The sequence below is a fragment of the Pipistrellus kuhlii genome, unplaced genomic scaffold (genome assembly GCF_014108245.1).
Source record: "Pipistrellus kuhlii isolate mPipKuh1 unplaced genomic scaffold, mPipKuh1.p scaffold_m20_p_9, whole genome shotgun sequence".
Classification (NCBI taxonomy): domain Eukaryota; kingdom Metazoa; phylum Chordata; class Mammalia; order Chiroptera; family Vespertilionidae; genus Pipistrellus; species Pipistrellus kuhlii.
In genome coordinates this window covers 10,484,404-10,504,337 of record NW_023425595.1, presented here as the reverse complement: position 1 = coordinate 10,504,337, position 19,934 = coordinate 10,484,404, and the positions used below count along the sequence as shown (strand labels likewise).

The 19,934-nt window shown below is 38.9% G+C and overlaps 3 protein-coding genes across 3 annotated transcripts; 1 reads left to right on the top strand and 2 right to left on the bottom strand.

Annotated features, from left to right (window-relative positions):
- Nucleotides 1–5,218: 5,218 nt before the first annotated feature.
- Nucleotides 5,219–6,160, top strand: LOC118713088 (olfactory receptor 4C45-like). The gene has a single exon (XM_036427450.1). It carries the CDS (start codon nt 5,231–5,233, stop codon nt 6,158–6,160), a length of 930 nt encoding a protein of 309 aa, XP_036283343.1. The 5' UTR covers nt 5,219–5,230.
- A 4,395-nt stretch (nt 6,161–10,555) lies between these two features.
- LOC118713001 (olfactory receptor 4C3-like) lies at nt 10,556–11,586 on the bottom strand. The gene has a single exon (XM_036427361.2). It carries the CDS (start codon nt 11,487–11,489, stop codon nt 10,581–10,583), a length of 909 nt encoding a protein of 302 aa, XP_036283254.1. The 5' UTR covers nt 11,490–11,586; the 3' UTR covers nt 10,556–10,580.
- Nucleotides 11,587–18,948: 7,362 nt separating this feature from the next.
- On the bottom strand, nt 18,949–19,878 carry LOC118713690 (olfactory receptor 4S1). Its single transcript, XM_036428564.1, has one exon. It carries the CDS (start codon nt 19,876–19,878, stop codon nt 18,949–18,951), a length of 930 nt encoding a protein of 309 aa, XP_036284457.1.
- Nucleotides 19,879–19,934: the final 56 nt, after the last annotated feature.

Sequence of the window (19,934 nt, the reverse complement as noted above, 5' to 3'; positions counted from 1 at the left end):
TTTCATCTCTTAACTCAAATAATACCTATCTTGACTCTCTCAAAAAGGGCTAAGTTCAGGGATGCAGAAATTCAGTTATATTATTGAAATTACAATCCACTGTAAGAGAAATAAAGTCTCACCTGGTTGGAACAAGAGCCAAGAAAGTTTGAAGAGTCCGAATAAAAAGTGCCCTGAGCCTGGTATTTAATATAGATTCCCAACCACAGTGGAAGGTACATACTTTCCTCACAGATCTTATAAATTAATGCATTCTTCTTATGGATCTGTTTTAGGACTGAAGGTTTCCTTTAAGAATCAGAATCCAAATGTTATCCTTTTCCTCTGTCCTATTAACCTGTCTTACCACAGTGAATGTCACACACCCTGTCTCAGCTTCACCTCAAATTTTCCTTCTTTATTCTCACTTGATTTTCATACTGGTATCTCCTGTCAATACCAGGTATGGTTTTTCCTCCCTTTTATCCCTGTAAATTATCAGTCAGAGCACTCTTTCGAGTAAAAAGCCAATCTCTGACCATCCAAACCATCGCACCCTAGGCCCTACCCCTGGAGGAAACCCTCAGTGGCCCATCCAGCTCTGACCTGCTGACCTACTGTGGTGTCTCCCAGTCCAAAGCCTAGAAATTGGCTCAAGGATCCATAGAATGTAAACCTATTCCTGATGATAGAAATATACCCCTATTCAGTGAGGATAACAAGTATTCCTGCAAAATACCCTAAAACATCTTAAAGTGATCCCCATCAAATATCAGAAAGTAATGCTTCAATTATTGCAGATTTTTGATGCAGTTTTTACATTTCCATTTTCTACCAAATATGAGCTTTTCTGGGCCTTGATCAAATGATGCTCACAGTGAACATCAATTTCCTTAAACATAAAATAGAATTATTAATTCCTCTCTCAAGGGAATAATATGAGCATTAGATAAAATACAACACTTAGAAGAATGACATAAACACAGAATGCTCATTATATGTTAGTTCTCACTGTATCCACATTTCTTTTATCTCTTACAACTTTTCAAGGATTCTCAACTTTAATCAGACATTTTAGTAAAAAGAAGATCAAATACTTGCAGAAAGATTTCAGAATTATAATGACGTATGAGTCTGTATTCAGTACTTTAAAACTTGGTCTTTCTTTTCTCCTTATTTCTGTATTTGCCAAGATTCTACAAATACTTTATCAATATAGACATAAATATAGATATAGCAATAGAGATAGATATAAAAGCATACAGGTATAGATAAATTCAATAAATTCAATAGAAAAGGAAAAAATGACAAGGCATAATTTACCCCATAAAAAAAAACAGGAAAGAAAACAAATATTACATAATTCCATTTATATGCTGTATCTAACTCATAGAAGCAGAAAGTAATAATATTGGTTTCCTGGGGCTGGTGGAAGAAGGTGGAGGAATGAGCAGTAATTGTTTAATGGATTATAGAGTTACAGGTTGGAAAAATGAAAACCTTCTGGAGATGGTTTGTGGTGTTGTTCACATAGCAATTTGCTCACTTAAAAATGTGTGAAATAGTACATTTATGGTATATATTATTTACCACAATAACAAAATACTGGGAAAGAGAGACAGGCGCAGTGAGTTAGTAGCAAACAGGAGCCAAATTGTCAACTCTTGAGGATAGAGCTAAAGGCATTGCTTCTGGTTCTGGTTCTGGACTTCAGGAGTATGTCAATTTGGTTTAAAGGTACAAATTGATAACGAAGAAAGGTGATTCTGTACTGGTATGCAGCCAGCTCTTCAACACCTCAGAATCAAAGAGAAAGAAGATTATAGTGGATATTCCTTTTTATAGTGTTTCCACACTCTACCTCTGATATGCTGTCTTTAAACACGAGTGCTTGGTTGAATGTTTTTTTTTTTTTCTCCATGGCTACTGTGTGAAAACATGGTACTTTACTGTATTTCCCCAACCTTCTCTCCCTGTGGGGCAGAGAGAAAAGCTACATCCCCCCGATGTAGGTATTCTAGGTATTCATCTAGGTATTCATCCCAAAGGAAGTAGATATATCTATGGCTTATGTATTATTGAATCTTTGATAGCCAGGAATCCTGCCATCTAAGGCTTCTCAGTCAGTCACTAATAAGGATGTCACTTTCCCAGGTTTATCTGGCACATAACCTTGAAGAGACTAGTATTTCCATTCTTCGAGCAACCATATCATTCAGAACAGTCATGTTCCAGAGAGAAATCCAATCTCTGAATTCTGACCATTGCTTAATAATACCACATATCCTATGCCATGTTCACCAATGTCAAAATGATCAACAAAGCCCTATAATGAGCTCTTCAACTTCCTGTATCGAGGTCCCATCCTAAAATAAAGCCAGAGACACAAGTCTAACCAAAGCTCAACTTCATTTTTAAAACTGGCCTCCAATGAGATTTGTGGGTGCCAAGTAGGAGTAAATGAAAGACTTTGTTTAAAGCGTCAAGAATTACTTCATCAGAACCAATTACTAATTCTCTGAGGACCTGAGAGGTCAATACAACAAATCCTGCACTTCTTTCAAGCTTATTCAAACATTTCCCTAGAGTCAGTGAAGAAATAATTGGGAGGGGGAAAAAGGACATTTAAGTACATGACAGCAGCAGAGCCATGTACCAACAATCTGAAAATTGGTATGGGAAACACTGTCCCAAGCTTTGTGGGTTAGAAGGAAGGCTGAAATCAGGAATAAAAAGAATTCTCTCTAGATTGCTCATGACCTTGTTGGGAAACCAAAATTTAGCACAAATGATTTGAGAAAACATTGTCCAGTCAATTTTATTTGATTCAGTTAAACATTTTATAGTGTCATATGCCAGTTTTTCCTAATTTAAAGAACTTTCTATTGCTCCCATTATTTTTAATTTAGTTTGAATATAGTTCTAAATATTTGAAACTATATATTTTGAAGATGTAGTTATACATATATAGGAAGCCAAGAAAGTGGAGAGAAGTTAAATCCTTGAACTTCTAAAATTTCCTAACTGAAAGAGCTCATTTTCTGAGTGATCTTGGCCATACTGATGTGAACTAAAATAAAGTGCCCAAGATTGAGAGAATTGTCTAGAGAGATAAGGATTCCAGTGTCCGGCTGCTTAGCTCAAGGAGTGTATTTGCAGATGTGTGCCACGTGCCATGAGGGGAAGAAAGCAATGATGGAGCTCAATTTGCGAACGGAGGAACTCACAATCAACTAGATGCAGGTTAGTGACAACTACATCCTTTTCTCCAAATTTTAAGCAGATTGACTTCACTTAGTTTATTTTCACTGAAGTGGTTTTTGTACTTAGGGTGTGAAGTGAAGATTAATCTTTTTCTCTAAAAAGTGAATTTGGGCACAATGACATGAAACTATCAATCAATAGCACTGTCTGTATTACTGACAGATAAGACACTGTTGGGAACTCCTGAAGCCATTTATACAGCATTATGGTTAACATTTATGTCTCACTAAGTTGATGGATTCCACAGGTTTCTGTTTTAATGACTTGAAATTTGTTCTCTTCTTTATGACATTCCTGTTGACACATGAAGTCAGAATTTGTGAATTAAATCTATTAAGAATAATTTAACCGCATAGTTAACATCTGTAGGAGTCATGTATAAAGAAACAACTTAGCATTCCTAAAAACTAAACATACCTTTCCTCACCTTTATGGAAGCTTAGGATTATGATGCTGACATAGGGAAAATGTGTGGTTATGTGTTTTGGCAGGGACTGGAGAAAGGAGAGAGAAGGGGAGAAAGAATAAAAAAGCTTTATGGTCTTTTGTAACAACAACGTGTACTCATTCTAGAAAACTCATGCATAGATCATTCCAAAAAAAAACAAAAACAGATTGTATTTTTGAATTTATTCAATATTTCCACCAGTTAGCAATGAAAACTTCAAGTTCATCTTAATTAATACACATGTCAAAAGCAAAAAACAAAAAAGTATATTATTTTAAGTGAGTCTATCATGTCTCATGTCAACAGGAAACTTCACGACTCATTTAAATCCATTTGTAAAATATAGCAGGATAATATATCTAATCCAGGGCATTATTCTATAGTTGATGAAAGACTAATTAAAATATTGAAAAATTTTCAGGGAAATTTATACCACTTACATGTCCACATTTAATGGTGTGGAAAGAGTCATGCTGAGCCAGACACAGCAACTGGGGCTGTTGAGTGAATGCTGCTCAGTGAGCTGTTATAAAGATAATTCCTTGGCATTTTGAAGGAAAAAGACTTCATCTGCAGCTCTGGTTCTCTATGTACATGTGCATTCTTTGGCCGAGATTCATAAGAGCTCACAACACATTAGATATAGATATAGTAAAGCTAGGTACTTTCATATCTGATACACAGTCGACTTTTTTCCTATTCAGTTATTTGTACATTTATTTCTAAATGAATCCATGCAGAATTTTTTTTATTTAGTTATCTTTATTGTTGAAAGCATTACAGATGTCCCCTTTTCTTCCCCATTGGCCCCCTCCACCTCCTTCCCACCCCCACCGCCAGGCCTTCCCTGCATTATTGTCTGTGTCCATGGGTTATGTATACGTTTCTTTGGGTGATCTCTTCCTGCCCCTCCTCCTCCCTACCTTCTGAGATTCCTCAATCTGTAAAAGAATATCCTGTTCACATAACCTATATATAGTCATGCCAATAGATAAGTATACCTTCAAAACAATTGTTACTAATGAGGCATCCCCAAAAGTGAAAGAAAGCCATCTATGAGACTTTTAGAGCTACAAAGAAAGTTTGGAAGTCAACCACAAATCAGCATTTACAATAACACCTTGCTTTTATTGTGGTGTTTGTAAGGTGTTGTCACTATTTGATTAATATAGGAGAAAATTTAACCTACTTCCATTCTTCTTTATAGCTATCTACAAAATGACAGAAATGAGTGGAAGGGGTAACTCCATCAATCCCAAAGACCAGGTCTAAAGAAAGTGATAGACTTACTGAAACCGATTTGGCTCAGTGGATAGAGTGTCAGTCTGTGGACTGAAAGATCCCAGGTTCAATTCTGTCAATGGCACATCCCCAGCTGATCGATGATTCTCTCTCATCAATGTTTCTAACTTTCTATCCCTCCCTGTAAAAAAAAAATCAATAAAATATTTTTTAAAGTGATAGACTATTTTAGTACTGAATTTAAAATATCATCATTCAAAAATACTGTGATCTTTCCAGATAGACCAAGCTGAATCAATGAAAAGGACAAGCAACATAACAGAATTCATCCTACTGGGCCTGACCCAGAATCCAGACCTGCAGAAAGTCTTATTTGTTGCGTTTTTAATCATCTACTTGATCACACTGGCAGGTAACCTGCTTATCTCAGTCACCATCTTCATCACCCCAGCCCTGAGTTCTCCCATGTACTTTTTTCTCTCCTATTTGTCCATTTTAGATTGTTTCTACTCTTCTTCCATAGCACCCAAAATGATCTCTGACTTGATCTCTGAAAAGAACATCATATCCTTCAATGCTTGCATGACCCAGCTCTTTATTGAACATTTCTTTGGTGGAACTGAGGTCGTCTTGTTAATTACCATGGCCTATGACCGCTATGTAGCCATCTGTAAGCCCTTGCACTATATGACCCGCATGAGCCGACCTGTGTATGGTTTGCTCATGGGAATGGCTGGTGTTTTAGGGCTTCTTCATGGAGGGATCCAGCTTTTGTTCATAGTCCAGTTACCATTCTGTGGCCCTAATGTCATCGACCATTTTATGTGTGATTTAACACCTCTCCTGGAGCTAGCCTGCATAGACACTCACACTTTGGGGCCCCTGATTACTGCCAACAGTGGGTCACTGTGCTTGCTTGTTTTTTCTATGCTGGTTGCGTCCTATGTCGTCATCCTGTGCTCCCTCAGGACTTACAGCTCTAAAGGGCGTCGCAAAGCCCTATCTACGTGTGCCTCTCATGTCACTGGTGTCATCTTATTCTTTGTACCTTGTATATTCCTGTACCTAAGACCTTCAACCTCCTTTCCCATTGACAAAGCTGTGGCTGTGTTTTGCACCATAGTAACTCCCATGCTGAACCCTTTAATCTATACCCTCAGAAATGCAGAAGTAAAAAATGTCATGAAAAAGCTCTGGGAGCAAATAATGAATACTGGTAATGAATAAATCTTGTAATTGGAATATAGGGAGGGGGGAATCTTGTGATATTTTATAGATATTTATTCCCTTTCTGAGTTGATTAAACTTGGGGCAGTCAATTATCCTATTTGGATCATTTTTCTTCAGGAACCCACATGTTGTGGGCAGGCTGACATATCCATTAAGGATATGTCACAAAGCTCAGAGCTTTGTGACATATCCTTAATCGGCACAAAGCTCAGAGCTCAGAAGAGTTATATGAGCCCATGCAATGTGTTTTTTTACTTTTAAAATAATATTTTAAAATAAATATTGATATAATCAAATATAACCTTGGTGGGAGGGTTATTTTTATTTTTGTGTTTTTTTTGTTTGTTTTGGGGGGCTTTTTTATTGTTGTTATTTGCTTTTTAAACACATTTTTATTTATTTTAGTGAGAGAGAAACATTGATTAGAAAGAGACATTGATCAGCTGCCTCTTGCATGTCCCCTAAAGGGGATCAAGCCTGTAACCCAGGCATGTTCCCTGACTGGGAATCAACCTGCAACCTGTTGGTACTACATGGGATGATGCTCCAACCAACTGAGCCACAAGGGCCAGGGTCAAATAAAACTTTAGATTTCAGTCATCTTTATATAATGCAGTTATAAAATACAATTTTTAATCTTTTTATGGAGGAAAGGACCCATGAGGACAAAAGTACCAAGGGCCTACAAAAGTCATAATGTTTCCCTTACTATGGATCTGAAACAGATAAACAGCAATATTCTTAAACACACTTTATACCTGGCAATATAGCTAGAATGAAGTTTTATTTTAAAGGAGGGAAAACAATGGTCAACAATGAACCACATGAACAATGGTGGTCCCACAAAATTACAACTGAGCTTAGAAATTCCTATCAGTTAAGGACATAGTAGCTGACATAACATTGTAGGGCAACACATTCCTCATGTTTGTGGTGCGTCTGGTGTAAGCAAACCTACTGTGTTGCCAACCATATAAAAGTATAGCACACACAATTATGTTAGTGCATAATACTTGATAATGACAACAAGGGGCTATAATACTGGTTTGTACATTTACTATTATTTTAGAATGTACTCTTTCTAATTGTATTTTTTTTTAAAAAAAGTTATAGAACAGTATACCATGTTATGCCAGGAGCAACCTCGTACATCTCATGCTTATTACCTCTTAAAATTGCATCTTTTTTTGTGTGCTTGGTTTAATCTCACATTGTGCAGGCATGTAGACTCTGATCATTAGGCTATATATAGTCATGTAAGAATAAGTATATGGAACTGGACAACAGTGACCACAAATCTGAATTAGAGAAAAGAATCCACATCATGAACACAATGAAAATCTAAAAGATTTGGAAATGGCCTGATGTTTTGAAGTCAGCGATTAAGAGCTTTGGATTAAATGAGCTTGATTTCTCATCTTGTCCAAAGCTTTAGAGAGCCTTGTGAGTAGAAGCAAGTTGCTTAACCTCTCTGCCTTTTTTTTTTCTTATCTGTAAAACGGAAATGGCATTACATACTTCCTTAAGTTGTAAGAATTAAATGATTTAAGTTGGAAAAGAGTCACCTGAAAGACAGTGAAAATTGCTCAGACATTATTACAGTCTTCAAAGATGACACTACAGCACCAGGTATGCTGAGGACTGCAGTGCCTGGCAGCAGAGTCCAAGGTCACTGCCACTGTCATTCACTAACCATGATCACAGGAGGGTCAAATGTCTGCCTCAGCCTCACTTCACTTCAATATGTGTAATAAATGTCATCCATTTACAAGGAGGGCCAGCAACAAAGTGAGTTATTATCTCCAACACAGAAACTTCATGGGGCAATGAGCAAGGTCTCTGGACACTGAGAGCTAGCCCATCACCAACTCCTTATTCTGGGATTAAAATGCCCTATAATATTTCTGCAGTTACCCATAGGGAGTGGTTAGAGTGATTTGAGATCCAAGTTGTTTGAAAAGCTTTCATGAATGTTGGATCCTGTCAGTTCCGGTCCTCCAGAAGGAGGAGAAGAGGGAGACCAAGGGCAGAGACCAAAAGAACTATCTGTACAGAGTTTGTGATTTCTGGGGAAGAATTCAGAAACTTGCTTTCAGGAGGTTTCTCACCCAGGGATTCAAAAATTATGGGATGCTGACATGTCTCATGCTCTTGGGACTTTTATCAGACTAGATCTCTCTATATATGAAAGCCTTTGAAAAATAGATGCTGTGCCATAATTTCTTATGAGTAACCATCTTGTAAATATATACAAGCGATTGTATGTTTAAAATATCAAATTTAAATATTTAATTGTAGTTCCCAAGAAAGACAGAATGAAACAGGATAATGTAAAAATAAAGATGATGATGATGATGATGATGATGATATAATGATGATTGCTAATGTTTGTTGAGCACATTCTGTGAATAAAGTCATGAACTAAGTATTTATTTTGTATGTTTTGAGGAAGCAAATTTCTGATCTTAATTTTTTCTGTCAATTCATTTTTAAGTTAGTTGGGCCATTATTAATCATAATTCTGACAACCAAAAACAAGAGCAAAAAAAATGTTTATAATAAAAATAAAAAATACACACACACAAAGTACAATGGAATCAATCTTTTATGCTATTTGAGATTCTGACTGTACTGAAAATAAAGGTACTTTCCAATTTTCAACTAAAGTAAGTATTCTTTTCTAGAAAGTCCCATGATAAAATTGCATCAAGCTGGCAAAATTTTATTTTTAAGCAAGCCTCATCATGATTTCATATTTCTTAGCTGATGGGGAAAAAAATAGTGTAGTTATACTTTTACTATCTAACAGCAGAAATGAATAGGAATAGAATTGAAGGTCTCATTTATATGTAGTTATTATTATTTAGATTTAAACACATAACAAGGTGAAAGAAGACAATATTTATTTTGCCCAAGAACTCAGCAACAGTTGTTTTTGTTAGATATAGAATTGGGGGAGCAAACCATTATTTCCTGATTATCTCCTGAATTTATTGACTATTGAAGACTAATTTTTAGTACTTCCAGTTTTTTCCATAGTGTAAAAAGTGGATATGATGGTGAATTACAGATTATCTGTCAAACAAAATATAAGTTTATTACAAATTATGGGAGGCTACAATCTTAAAAGGTGAATTCTGGGAATGGATATAGTCAGAGTTTGTAAAACTAGAAAAAGAATGGGATGAACATGAATGGATGTTTCAGATTCCAGGATACTAGAATCCCTTGCAGTTTGAAACAGAAAGAGGAAGAAAGAAAGTCCACTTTGCATCATTGGCCAAAACATAAACCACTCTGTTCTTAGCACAGCATATTTGAAACTTAGTAGAGATAGAAAAAGGAAAGGAAAGCAACATCTGATTAATCAATTAACCTTATGGAAGATTAGGAAAAAGATGAGGTACATATAATCATCCACATAAAATGTGTTGGAGTATATGTGCCAGAAATCTGATTAGGAACTTTACATAGATTATCTAATTTAATTCTTACAATAACACTTTAGACATTATCATCTTTATTTATTTTATTTTTATATATATATATATATTTTATTGATTTTTTTACAGAGAGGAAGGGAGAGAGATAGAGAGCTAGAAACGTCAATGAGAGAGAAACATCGACCAGCTGCCTCTTGCGCACCCCCTACCAGGGTTGTGCCCGCAACCAACGTACATGCCCCTAACCAGGATTAAACCTGGGACCTTTCAGTCCACAGACCAATGCTCTACCACTGATCCAAACCGGTTCCGGCATCTTTATTTATTTTAAAGGCAAGCTTCACACACTACAGAGGTTTGGACTTGCTCAAGGTCATGACATTTTCTTATACATGGGAAATAAGAATCAGACGCAAGTTCACCTTGCTGCAGAGCCAAGATCTTACTGTCTCTGCTGCAAGGTAGCAGCCTGCTGATGTCACAAAAAGATGGAAGAAGAAATGGAAGCCAGACCTAGATGCACAGACTCCTATATGTAGTGAAGTGTAAAGTTTTTTGCCTTAAGTTGTATTTTGCTCACATTTATACAACGTAATTTTTGCACAGAGTCAAATAATATTAACATGGATTGTTATTGAAAGATCTGGATGATGAATCACAAATAACTGATTTTGAGTTTAGGCACATCAAGGCTAGAGACCCTTGATTAATCAATTAACCACGTCAGGAGACATTTTTCTCATTTCTGAAACAGGAATAATAATTATTCATGCCCTATATATTTCATATAGTTATTTTATAATCGGAGTATGCAGTTCAAGTGAAAAGAAACCATAAAAGTGGATGACGATAAATAGATGGATAAAATTATATAAGCTGATATACGGTAACAAAACAGTTTTGGTTTGCTCTACTCACAGCAATAAAATCATTTTTATTTCCTCTTTTGCCACTCATGATCCACCCGCAATTTTTTACAATGTGAAAAGCTTCTTCATGGCACTTTTTACCTCGTCATTTCTCAGGGTATAAATGAGTGGATTCAACATGGGTGTCAGAATACCGTAAAACACCGCCATGCTCTTGTCTATCGGTAAAGTAAACGAAGGGCGCACATACGTAAACACACAGGGCACAAAGAACAGGGCGACAACAGTGAAGTGAGCCCCACAGGTGGAGAGGGCCTTGCGTCTCCCCTCTGTGCTGTGGGACCTCAAGGAGCGCAGGATAACAATATAGGAGGTGGCCAGCATGAGAAAGTTCAACAGGCAGATCGCACCACTGTTGGCAACCACCAGCAGACTGGTGACGTATGTGTTGGTGCAGGCGAGTTCCAGCAAGGGGTACAAGTCACAGACAAAGTGATTCATTATGTTGGGCCCACAGAAGGGCAACTGAAGGACCAGGAGGAGCTGAACCAATGAATGCAGGAAGCCCCCAAGCCAGGACACTTCCACCAGCAGGGCACAGAGATGCCTGGTCATGATAACTGGGTAGTGCAGGGGCTTGCAGATGGCCACATAACGATCATAGGCCATCACCGTGAGCAGAATGATCTCAGCGCCTCCCAAAAAATGGGCTCCAAAGAGCTGAGCCATGCAACCCTCATAAGAGATGGTTCTCCCCTCATACAAGGAGTCAGCGATGAGTTTAGGGGCCATCGAAGAAGAATAGCAGGTGTCTAGAAAGGACAGGTTGGCCAAGAAAAAATACATGGGGGAGTTCAGTGTGGGATTGGAGGTGATGGTGACCACAATGAGCATGTTGCCACTGACTGTGGCCACATAAATGATCAAGAAGACCACAAAAAGAACTCTCTGTATTCCTGGGTTCTGTGACAGTCCCAGCATGAAAAATTCTGTGATATTGTGTGATATTTTCATAGTCCAGGGGCACAGATAATGCAGGTACAGTATTGCCTATAAATCAACAGAGAAACAGAATCATAACATTACTAATTCCAGAAGGAAATATTGCAAGGTTTCTTTTATCTACACCAACTTCCCTTTGCCCCTTTTAACTCTTTCTGTTCCAAAATTTTTATACCAACTTAGTGTGTGAATCACAAAATGTCAGCTTCTATCTGCTAACTTCAGCAACAGTGGGTACTAACTATCTAACTTATTACATGAAAATAGTAATTTAATTAGCCATATTTTATTGATTTGGTTACTATTGAACTTTTGTCAGATATTGCTTTTCCAATTCAATATCTCTGACCATTTTCAGCAAGGCTCCACCTAGACACAATGGCACTTGAGAAAACTATGAACATTCCAAATCTCCTGAAACTTCTGCACGAACAGTCCACGTGTTAAATCTTTCTTCTTGGACTGTTCTGAGAGGTTTGCTACATTTTCTGTTGCAGGTATTTCCAACAGTAACACAAAGTGAAGCAAAACCAACTAAAGCAAGGATTGGGAGAAACTGATGAGATTGCAGCTGGTGAGACTTGCCCAACTTCCCCCTTTCTCCCCCTGCTCATTTACTCCCACTCCGTGCACAGACTGTGGACAAGCTCATGTCTAGGAAGCCAACTTAAATTACTCCTCCCCCTTGCTTTTATATATTCTACATACTCTGCATTTTGCTTTCTTTGGCTTGGTAAAATTCTTCTGGTTAAAGCTATTAGTCCTTCTGCAGTTTACAGAAGGGGTCAAAGGTTAAAACAATAAAAAAGAGTTTGGTGAGCATCAGTGAAGGGTTCTATTAAATGATTATCTGGCATTCTCTACATAAATGAAGCTATGGGGGCAGGGAGAAGAGATGGCCTGTCCCACTCAGCTGCAAATTACAACCTCATCCAGCAGAATATTCCTACTCACCCTTTACTCTCCTAACAATATGAGGGAAGGGAATTCTGTGCCTGTCTTAGTTTTGAGAGATGCATAATTTATCATTCTCCTGAAAACACAGACCTTCTTCAAGTAGCTAAATCTCTCAACTTGATGAAGATCTGATGCTCAGTTTGGTGGGAATTAAAGGAAAATCATTAAGTGTCAGAAGAAGAAAAACACACCCAGATATAAGAAACACTGGAGAGAAGAGTTCTGTGTTGATCAGGAAGCTGCCTCCTTTTTCTCTCTCCAAGCTTTGCTGCAAGAAGGCAAATACAGCTTCTGCAAGTGACAAGCTGGATAGGGACTTTTGGAGAGTAGAACTTTATGGCCAAGAGCACAGATAACAGTAACAAGAGACAATGCCTGTGTAGTGCTTAGTCTTTGCCAAGCACTGTCCTAACTGCCCTACATTTATCAGTTCACACAATCCTCACTTCATGCCCAGAAGGTAATTCACTGTCTTTATGCTCATATTGCAGAAGAAAGTCAGGCACACATTCAGCAACTTACAGATGCATATTCAGCTAATAATTGAGAGAGCTAGCACGCACTCTAGCTAAGGAGTCTGTGGGCTTTGATGTACTATACTGTCACGTAAGCTCATCTGTGTTTGACTCCTTCCTCTGCTGCTATTGACTGTCTGTATAAACTGGGAATACTGCTCTGCCCTGAGATTGCAGAGAAAAGTAAATGAAAATAGTGCATGTTGTGCTTATACCAAGCCTGGATGTGACAAACATTTAATAAAAGGCACCTCTGATATCACCATCATCAACACCATTAGGAATCAAGGGCTTAAATGCATGTATATATTTGAGAACAAGCAGGTATTGATATGGGTACAATTTTATTATACTAGTAAATATGAAAAAAAATCCCTGATCCTTATCTCCATACAGAATATAGGAGTAGAAAAATAGAATATGAATCAATTAGCTAAATAATACATTTATATGCCCCAAAATAAAAATGTTCAGCTGGTTCATTGCTGTGATTCAAATTTATGGAAGTACAAAATAAATATTTGTTAAAAACTAGCAAAGAATAAAAGGCTCCTGTTTGAATTATTCAGGAGAAGCAAAATTATTTCATGGAAAATAACGTGAATTTTAGTAAAATTATTCCACCACATTTTTATTTTAAAAAATAGATTATAAAAAAAAAACTTACATTGACTGGATCTGAGGATATCAACAGGTCACCAGGATTGGTTTGATTCATACCCTAACATCATGGAATGGTGAGGCTAGTCCTCTAGACCAGCTCCAAGCATAGCATCCCAAATTTTTCTGTTCCACATAACTAAAATCCTGAATGAAATTTGAATTATGTTTTAAATTGTGATAAAGCATAACTGAGGAAATAGCTATCAATTGCAGAAATTCATCTGAACTGAAACGTTCTTAGAACAGCAGTAGGTGAAACCCAAAAAGTTGTCATTCATTTACAGCAGCTGGGAATTCGTTTTGTGACCCATTTCCCTCTTAATTGCTGAAGAACCCTATGACATTTAAAATCATCTTTTCCAATTGTCTCCATTTTAGAGACAGTGGATTGAAGACTCAGAGTTTAGGTGCAGCTGGTCCAAGGTCACATGGGTGATTCGAGGCAGAGGCACGCCTGGCTCCCAGGTCACTCGTGGCTCCAGGTCACTCAGGTGCCCTTTCCAATGTTTTGTCTTTGAAATGACAAATAAAGCCCTGCTGCTAACAAGAGGGAAAATGTTCCAGAGAGTAGCCAGCTTCCCAGCTCTGCTTTCTGCTAATACTCATCAGCACCATGTGAGAGAAATCTTTCTTCTTCCCCTGAACAGGGTTATTTATAAGGTGAGAGTGATAACATTGGGGTTTCCTATGTGTGTGCTTTCCGCCTCTCTGAGGGAGGCTTCTCCCCTCCCAGGACTATTGCAGAAGCAGCTTTAGAACTAGCTTTTGCCTTGTTCACAAGTCCGAAGCATGCTGATGCCATCATTTAATTATTCCCTTCGAATACAGTTTTGGTCTCACAAGGAGTGACCTCTACATACAGCCTCCTAGAAGTGCCCTTTGCCCTTCTATTGTCTACCTGGATAGTCCACAAATTGTCAGGAGGAAAAGGGAATTATGGTATTTCAGAAACTTGTTTCAAGGGTTATCTTTAGGAAAATTGCTAACTGGACAAAAATAAAAATCAACAGCATTTAATGAGCATCTTCTATGTTCTAAGCATGGATACTAGCCCTTTTCACATACATGATCTCTTCATCTTCCTCCATAAGGCTGTAAGAAAAGTATCACTCCCCTTTATCTACACCACTTCTGTCGATGTGCTGAAAGACCAGAGAAAGGAGGGCCAGAAGAACCTGAATTGAAATTGCACCTCCACCATTTCAACCATTCAATAAGTACTTTTTCAGGCACTTTGTTAAATGCCAGGAATATCAGAGTGAATAAAATAGACATGTTCCTGGCACTTTATACTCCAAAACGGGGAGAGCTGCCTCCAAACCAAAGATCTGTCATAAGCAAAATAATTACAAAAGCAAAAACATGGAATGTATTAATATATACTGAGTGGCCAGATTATTATGATCTTTGAGCGCATATTAATCTGGCCACTCTGTGTATATCCTATAAAATAAAAGACTAATATGCAAATTATCCCCTCTAACAGGAGTTCTACCAGCAGGCAGGCCAGCCAACCGCCTATGTCCCCTCCCCCTGGCCAATTGACCAGACCCCACCCATGCACGAATTCATGCACCAGGCTTAATATACACATATATATACTGAGTGGCCCGATTATTGTGTTTAGAGATCATAATAACCTGGCCACTCAGTGTATAAATATATTTTTAATCTTGATGATATTGATATACACGTTTAATAATTATTGACATGTGCATAAAAATTCTCCATAAAAATTGTAACCATTTACATTTTCAGTACTCTTACCTATTCAGCATGTGTAATTCCCAATACTGAATGAATCCTACTCTAAGCCTTCTTCCATATGTTCCCTGAAAGCTTCCAGAAAAAGTCACAAAATAGGATTTTGTCACTATCAATTTGTCACCAACTTCAAAAGGCCCATCAACATTGCCCAGTAATCCTATTATATCGACACATTTTTCCACTTCTCACCAAGTACCATTTAAAAATGTCTTCGAAATTCTGTTCCCCAACCACAAATCTCTACTCTTCACTTCTCTTTTTAATTTTCTTTTTCAATTATAATTTACACTCAACATTATTTTATATTAGTTTCGTGTGTACAGCATAGTGGTTAGACAATCATAATTTATAAAGTGGTTCCCCCAATATGCCAAGTACCCACCTGGCACAATACATGGCTATTACAATGTTATTGACTATATTCCCTGTGCTCTACATTACATCCCCATAACTATTCTGTTGAACATCCTTAGTGCTGTTGAAGCAGGCCCCATAACTATTATTTTAGACATACATACATTCAGACATACATACATACATACATACATACATACATACATAATTGAGGTTGCTGGGTAGGCTAACACCCTCAGGCTGAAATGAAGCCATTCCCTGCATTTCTACCATTCATGTTCAGATAGTAAATGAAGTAGAAAAGCTTTACTGGAACTCCCACAAGATCACATTGATAGGGGAAAAGCATAAATAAACTTCTGTCACTGAGTACCACCATCTTTCCCCATACCCAGCATGCCAGCACCAAGAGGTAAAATGAATGAACACAAAGTTCCACAGCTAGAAGATGGCAGGGTAAGTTCCAGTCCAGGTGATTCCCTCCCTGAAGTCTATGTACTTGTCACTGAACCACTAGAGAAAAGAAGGAAAGGAGCCCAATTTTCAACATTCTCCTAAGTACAGAGAGCTTTGAAAGGGCTATGATTTACACCATGGAGCATTAGTGGCTCATATAAAGTACAAGAGCAGTCTTTTTTTTTTTTTATCCTCACCCCATGAAATTATTTTATTGATTTTATAAAAAAAAGAGGAAGGAGGGACAGAAGAGAGGGGAGAAACATCGATGTGAGAAACATCCATTGGTTACCCCACAACCTAGGTATGTGCCCCAAATGGGAATTGAACCCACCACCTTTTGGTGTATGGGATGATACTCCAACCAACTTAGCCACATTGGCCAGGGCCATGATCCCACATTTTTCCAAGGACTTTTAAAAGAAGGTGATTTATTCAACACAGATTAATTAAGCTGATGTACAAATACTTCTGAGAACACTGCTTTCAAGATACCAGTGGCTATTTTATTGCTGTTATTCTCATAGTCAAAGTCAACATTTTGCATTTGTGCTTGTTAGGCATCTGATGAAACAAAAAGTTTTTTCTACACTACCATCCTCACCCAACCCTGATCATACTTCCCCTGAGAATTATGCCTTTTTCATGGGGCTGTTGTAATGATTAAAGAAGTTAATTTGAGGTGATCGGTAAACATCTGAGGAATGAATAACCAATCTGAGTTAGACGGACTTTAGGAGAAAGGGCAGGGTCAAAGAGAACAGAAGACATTATCAACAGAGGCAGTAGCTACCTCTGAAAAACAGACTTTGATATAGGATTTTGCAAGGTCCTATGTGTCCTCCTGTGTGTCCTTCTGAAACTGGCGTTGTCACTGTGTCCTTTCGTAAATGTGAAAATTGAGACCCAACTGGATGAAATTAAGGACATCTAATCCTGCTCTTCTAAATCCAATTTGCACAAATTGGCTCCCTCTACATGGAAACAAAATAAAGCAAAGGGGATGAGTGTGGGCGGCAATCCCTGCTCAGCTGGAGAGGAATCAAGTGAGGTACTGAAGCTTGTTCTCCTGGCTCTGCTCACCATCATCCCAGGCCATCACCAATCCATGGTCCTTCAAAACAACCTTGTCTGTACTGCTTAGTGTCCATTCATTTAGCCTTTGTCAAGGAATCCTGAAGTGGAAAAGTCCTGAAAGCAGATTTTAGGAACCTGGATTTTGGTCGCTATCTTGCTCTGGATTCTCTGTGTGACTTTAAGTAAATCATTTAACCTCTCTATATTTAATTCATCTGCCTGCTGAGAGAGCATAAAATGAAGGAATAAAAGAAAAAGTGCCTCTAATATCATGAGATTAAATTAATTTCATTAGGCACATGTTAGCCACAGTAAAGCTAATTACCTAGTGCTATTATATATTGTACTATTATATATTGTACTAGTGGCCTGGTGCACAAAATTCATGCACGGGGAGGGGGGTCAGTCCCTCATCCTGGCCTCCACCCTCTCCAATGTGGGATCCCTCAGGTGATGTCCGACTGCTGGGACTGCTGGGACTACTGGCTCCTATTCACTCACCTGCCTGCCTGATCACCCCTAACCATCTGCCTGCTGGCCTGATCAGCTTCAACTGCCCCTCCCTTCTGGCCTGATCACCCTTAACTACCCACCTCGCAAGCCTGCTCACCCCCACCTGCCCCTTCTACCGGCCTGCTCTCCCCCAAATGCCGCCCCTTGCCAGCATGATTGCCCTCAACTGCCCCCCGGCTGGCCTGATCACCCCCAACTGCCCCCCTGGCCCACCTGATCACCCCCAACTGTCCCACACTCCTATTGACCTGCTTGCCCCCAACTGCTGTCCTGATCACCCCTATCCGCCTCTGCCTTGGCCCCGCCAATGTGGCTTTGTCCAGAAGAATGTCCAGAAGCTCTCTGAAAGATATCCCAGTCTAATTAGCATATTAATATTTTTTAGTATAGATAGGTAAGATACTTGAACTTCCAAGAGATTCTGTAATTCACAAGCTCTTGTATGTTTCCTGGATGAGGCATTAACTATCATACTAAGAACCCATTTCACTGTAAGTTCCTTGAGGGCAGAAATTTTTGTAAATATATTTTTATTATTTCAGAGAGGAATGGAGATTAAGAAAGATATAGAAACAACAATTGAGAGAGAATCATTGATCAGCTGCCTCCTGCACACCCCACACTGGGGATCAAGCCTGTAACCCAGGCATGTGTCTTGACCAGGTATCAAACCATAACCTTCTGGTTCATAGGTTGATGTTCAACCACTAATCCATACCAGCTGGGCCATCTTACTTTTATTTGTATCCACTAACTCACTCATTGCAAACACTCAATAGATATTTAATGAATGGAGGATTGAAGAAACATATGGGATTATTACCATGAAAAGATCTTATGAGACAAACAATAACTCATAGACACAGAAAGCAGTATGGTGGTCATCAGAGGGAAAAGAATGGAGGTACTTAAGGTTAAAAAGAGTCAAATACATAGTGACAGAAGAGGATTTGACTTTGGGTAGAGGGCACACAATGCAATATTCAGAAGTTGTAAAACATATATAATCTTATTAACTCATGTCACCTCAATAAATTTATTTTTTTATAAAGAGCTGGAAGAACAGTTGTCATTACAAGCATCAAACTGGAGATGCAAAGCCTGTGTGTGTGCTACAGAATGGGAAGTCTCCCAAGTTCCAGGCTGGATGAGATTTCCCGGAGTGTCACTCACTTCTCTCCCGAATTCCCCTTGATCCTGAACACTTTCCTCATGGCATTTTTCACCTCGTTGTTCCTCAGGGTGTAGATCAGAGGGTTCAGCAAAGGTGGCATGACAATGTTAAAGAGGATGACAAGTTTGTCGGCTGCCAGGGTGGTAGAGGGACGAATGTACATGAACATGGGGGGCACAAGGACCAAAATAACGGTGATGATGTGTGAGCCACATGTGGACAGAGCTTTGCGGCGGCCCTCAGATGACCGGCTTCTCAGGTTTAGTAGGATGACCACGTAGGACACAATGAGGATGATGAAGCACACTAAAGACAGAATGCCACTGTTGGCCATCACAATGAGTCCCACTACATAGGTGTCCGCACAGGCCAGCTTCAGCAGGGGATGAACATCACAGAAGAAGTTGTCAATCTCATTGGGCCCACAAAAGGGCAGCTGCACTGTGAGGAGGGTCTGCAGGATGGAATGGAAGAAGCCAGCCACCCAGGAGGCCCCTGCCAGCAAACCACACTTCCGTCGATCCATGATAGTTATGTAGTGCAAGGGCCTACAGATGGCCACATAGCGATCATAGGCCATGACTGTAAGGAGGAAGATCTCAGTGCCACCAAAGAAGTGGGCAGAAAAGAGCTGGGTCATGCAGCCATTGAAGGAGATGGTCTTGTGCTCCACGAAAGTGTCAGTGATCATCTTGGGCGTAGTAGCAGACGGATAGCACATGTCAGCGAAAGACAGGTGGCTGAGGAAGAAGTACATAGGAGCATGCAGGGTCTTGCTGGCATTGATGGTGATGATGACCATGAGGTTCCCCAGGAGAGTGAGCATGTGGAAGAGGGAGAAGACCACGAAGCACACATGCTGTAATTCCCTGCTCTGGAAAAGGCCGAACAACACAAACTCAGTCACGTTGTTCTTGGTGCCCATGGATTCTCTGCCCTGAACATCAACAAAGTGATTAGCTCTGCAATGACACAAATTAT

Bases quoted from the DNA above. Each gene is read 5' to 3' on its own strand.
- LOC118713088 (XM_036427450.1), top strand. From the start codon at position 5,231: ATGAAAAGGACAAGCAACATAACAGAATTCATCCTACTGGGCCTGACC.
- LOC118713001 (XM_036427361.2), bottom strand. From the start codon at position 11,489: ATGAAAATATCACACAATATCACAGAATTTTTCATGCTGGGACTGTCA.
- LOC118713690 (XM_036428564.1), bottom strand. From the start codon at position 19,878: ATGGGCACCAAGAACAACGTGACTGAGTTTGTGTTGTTCGGCCTTTTC.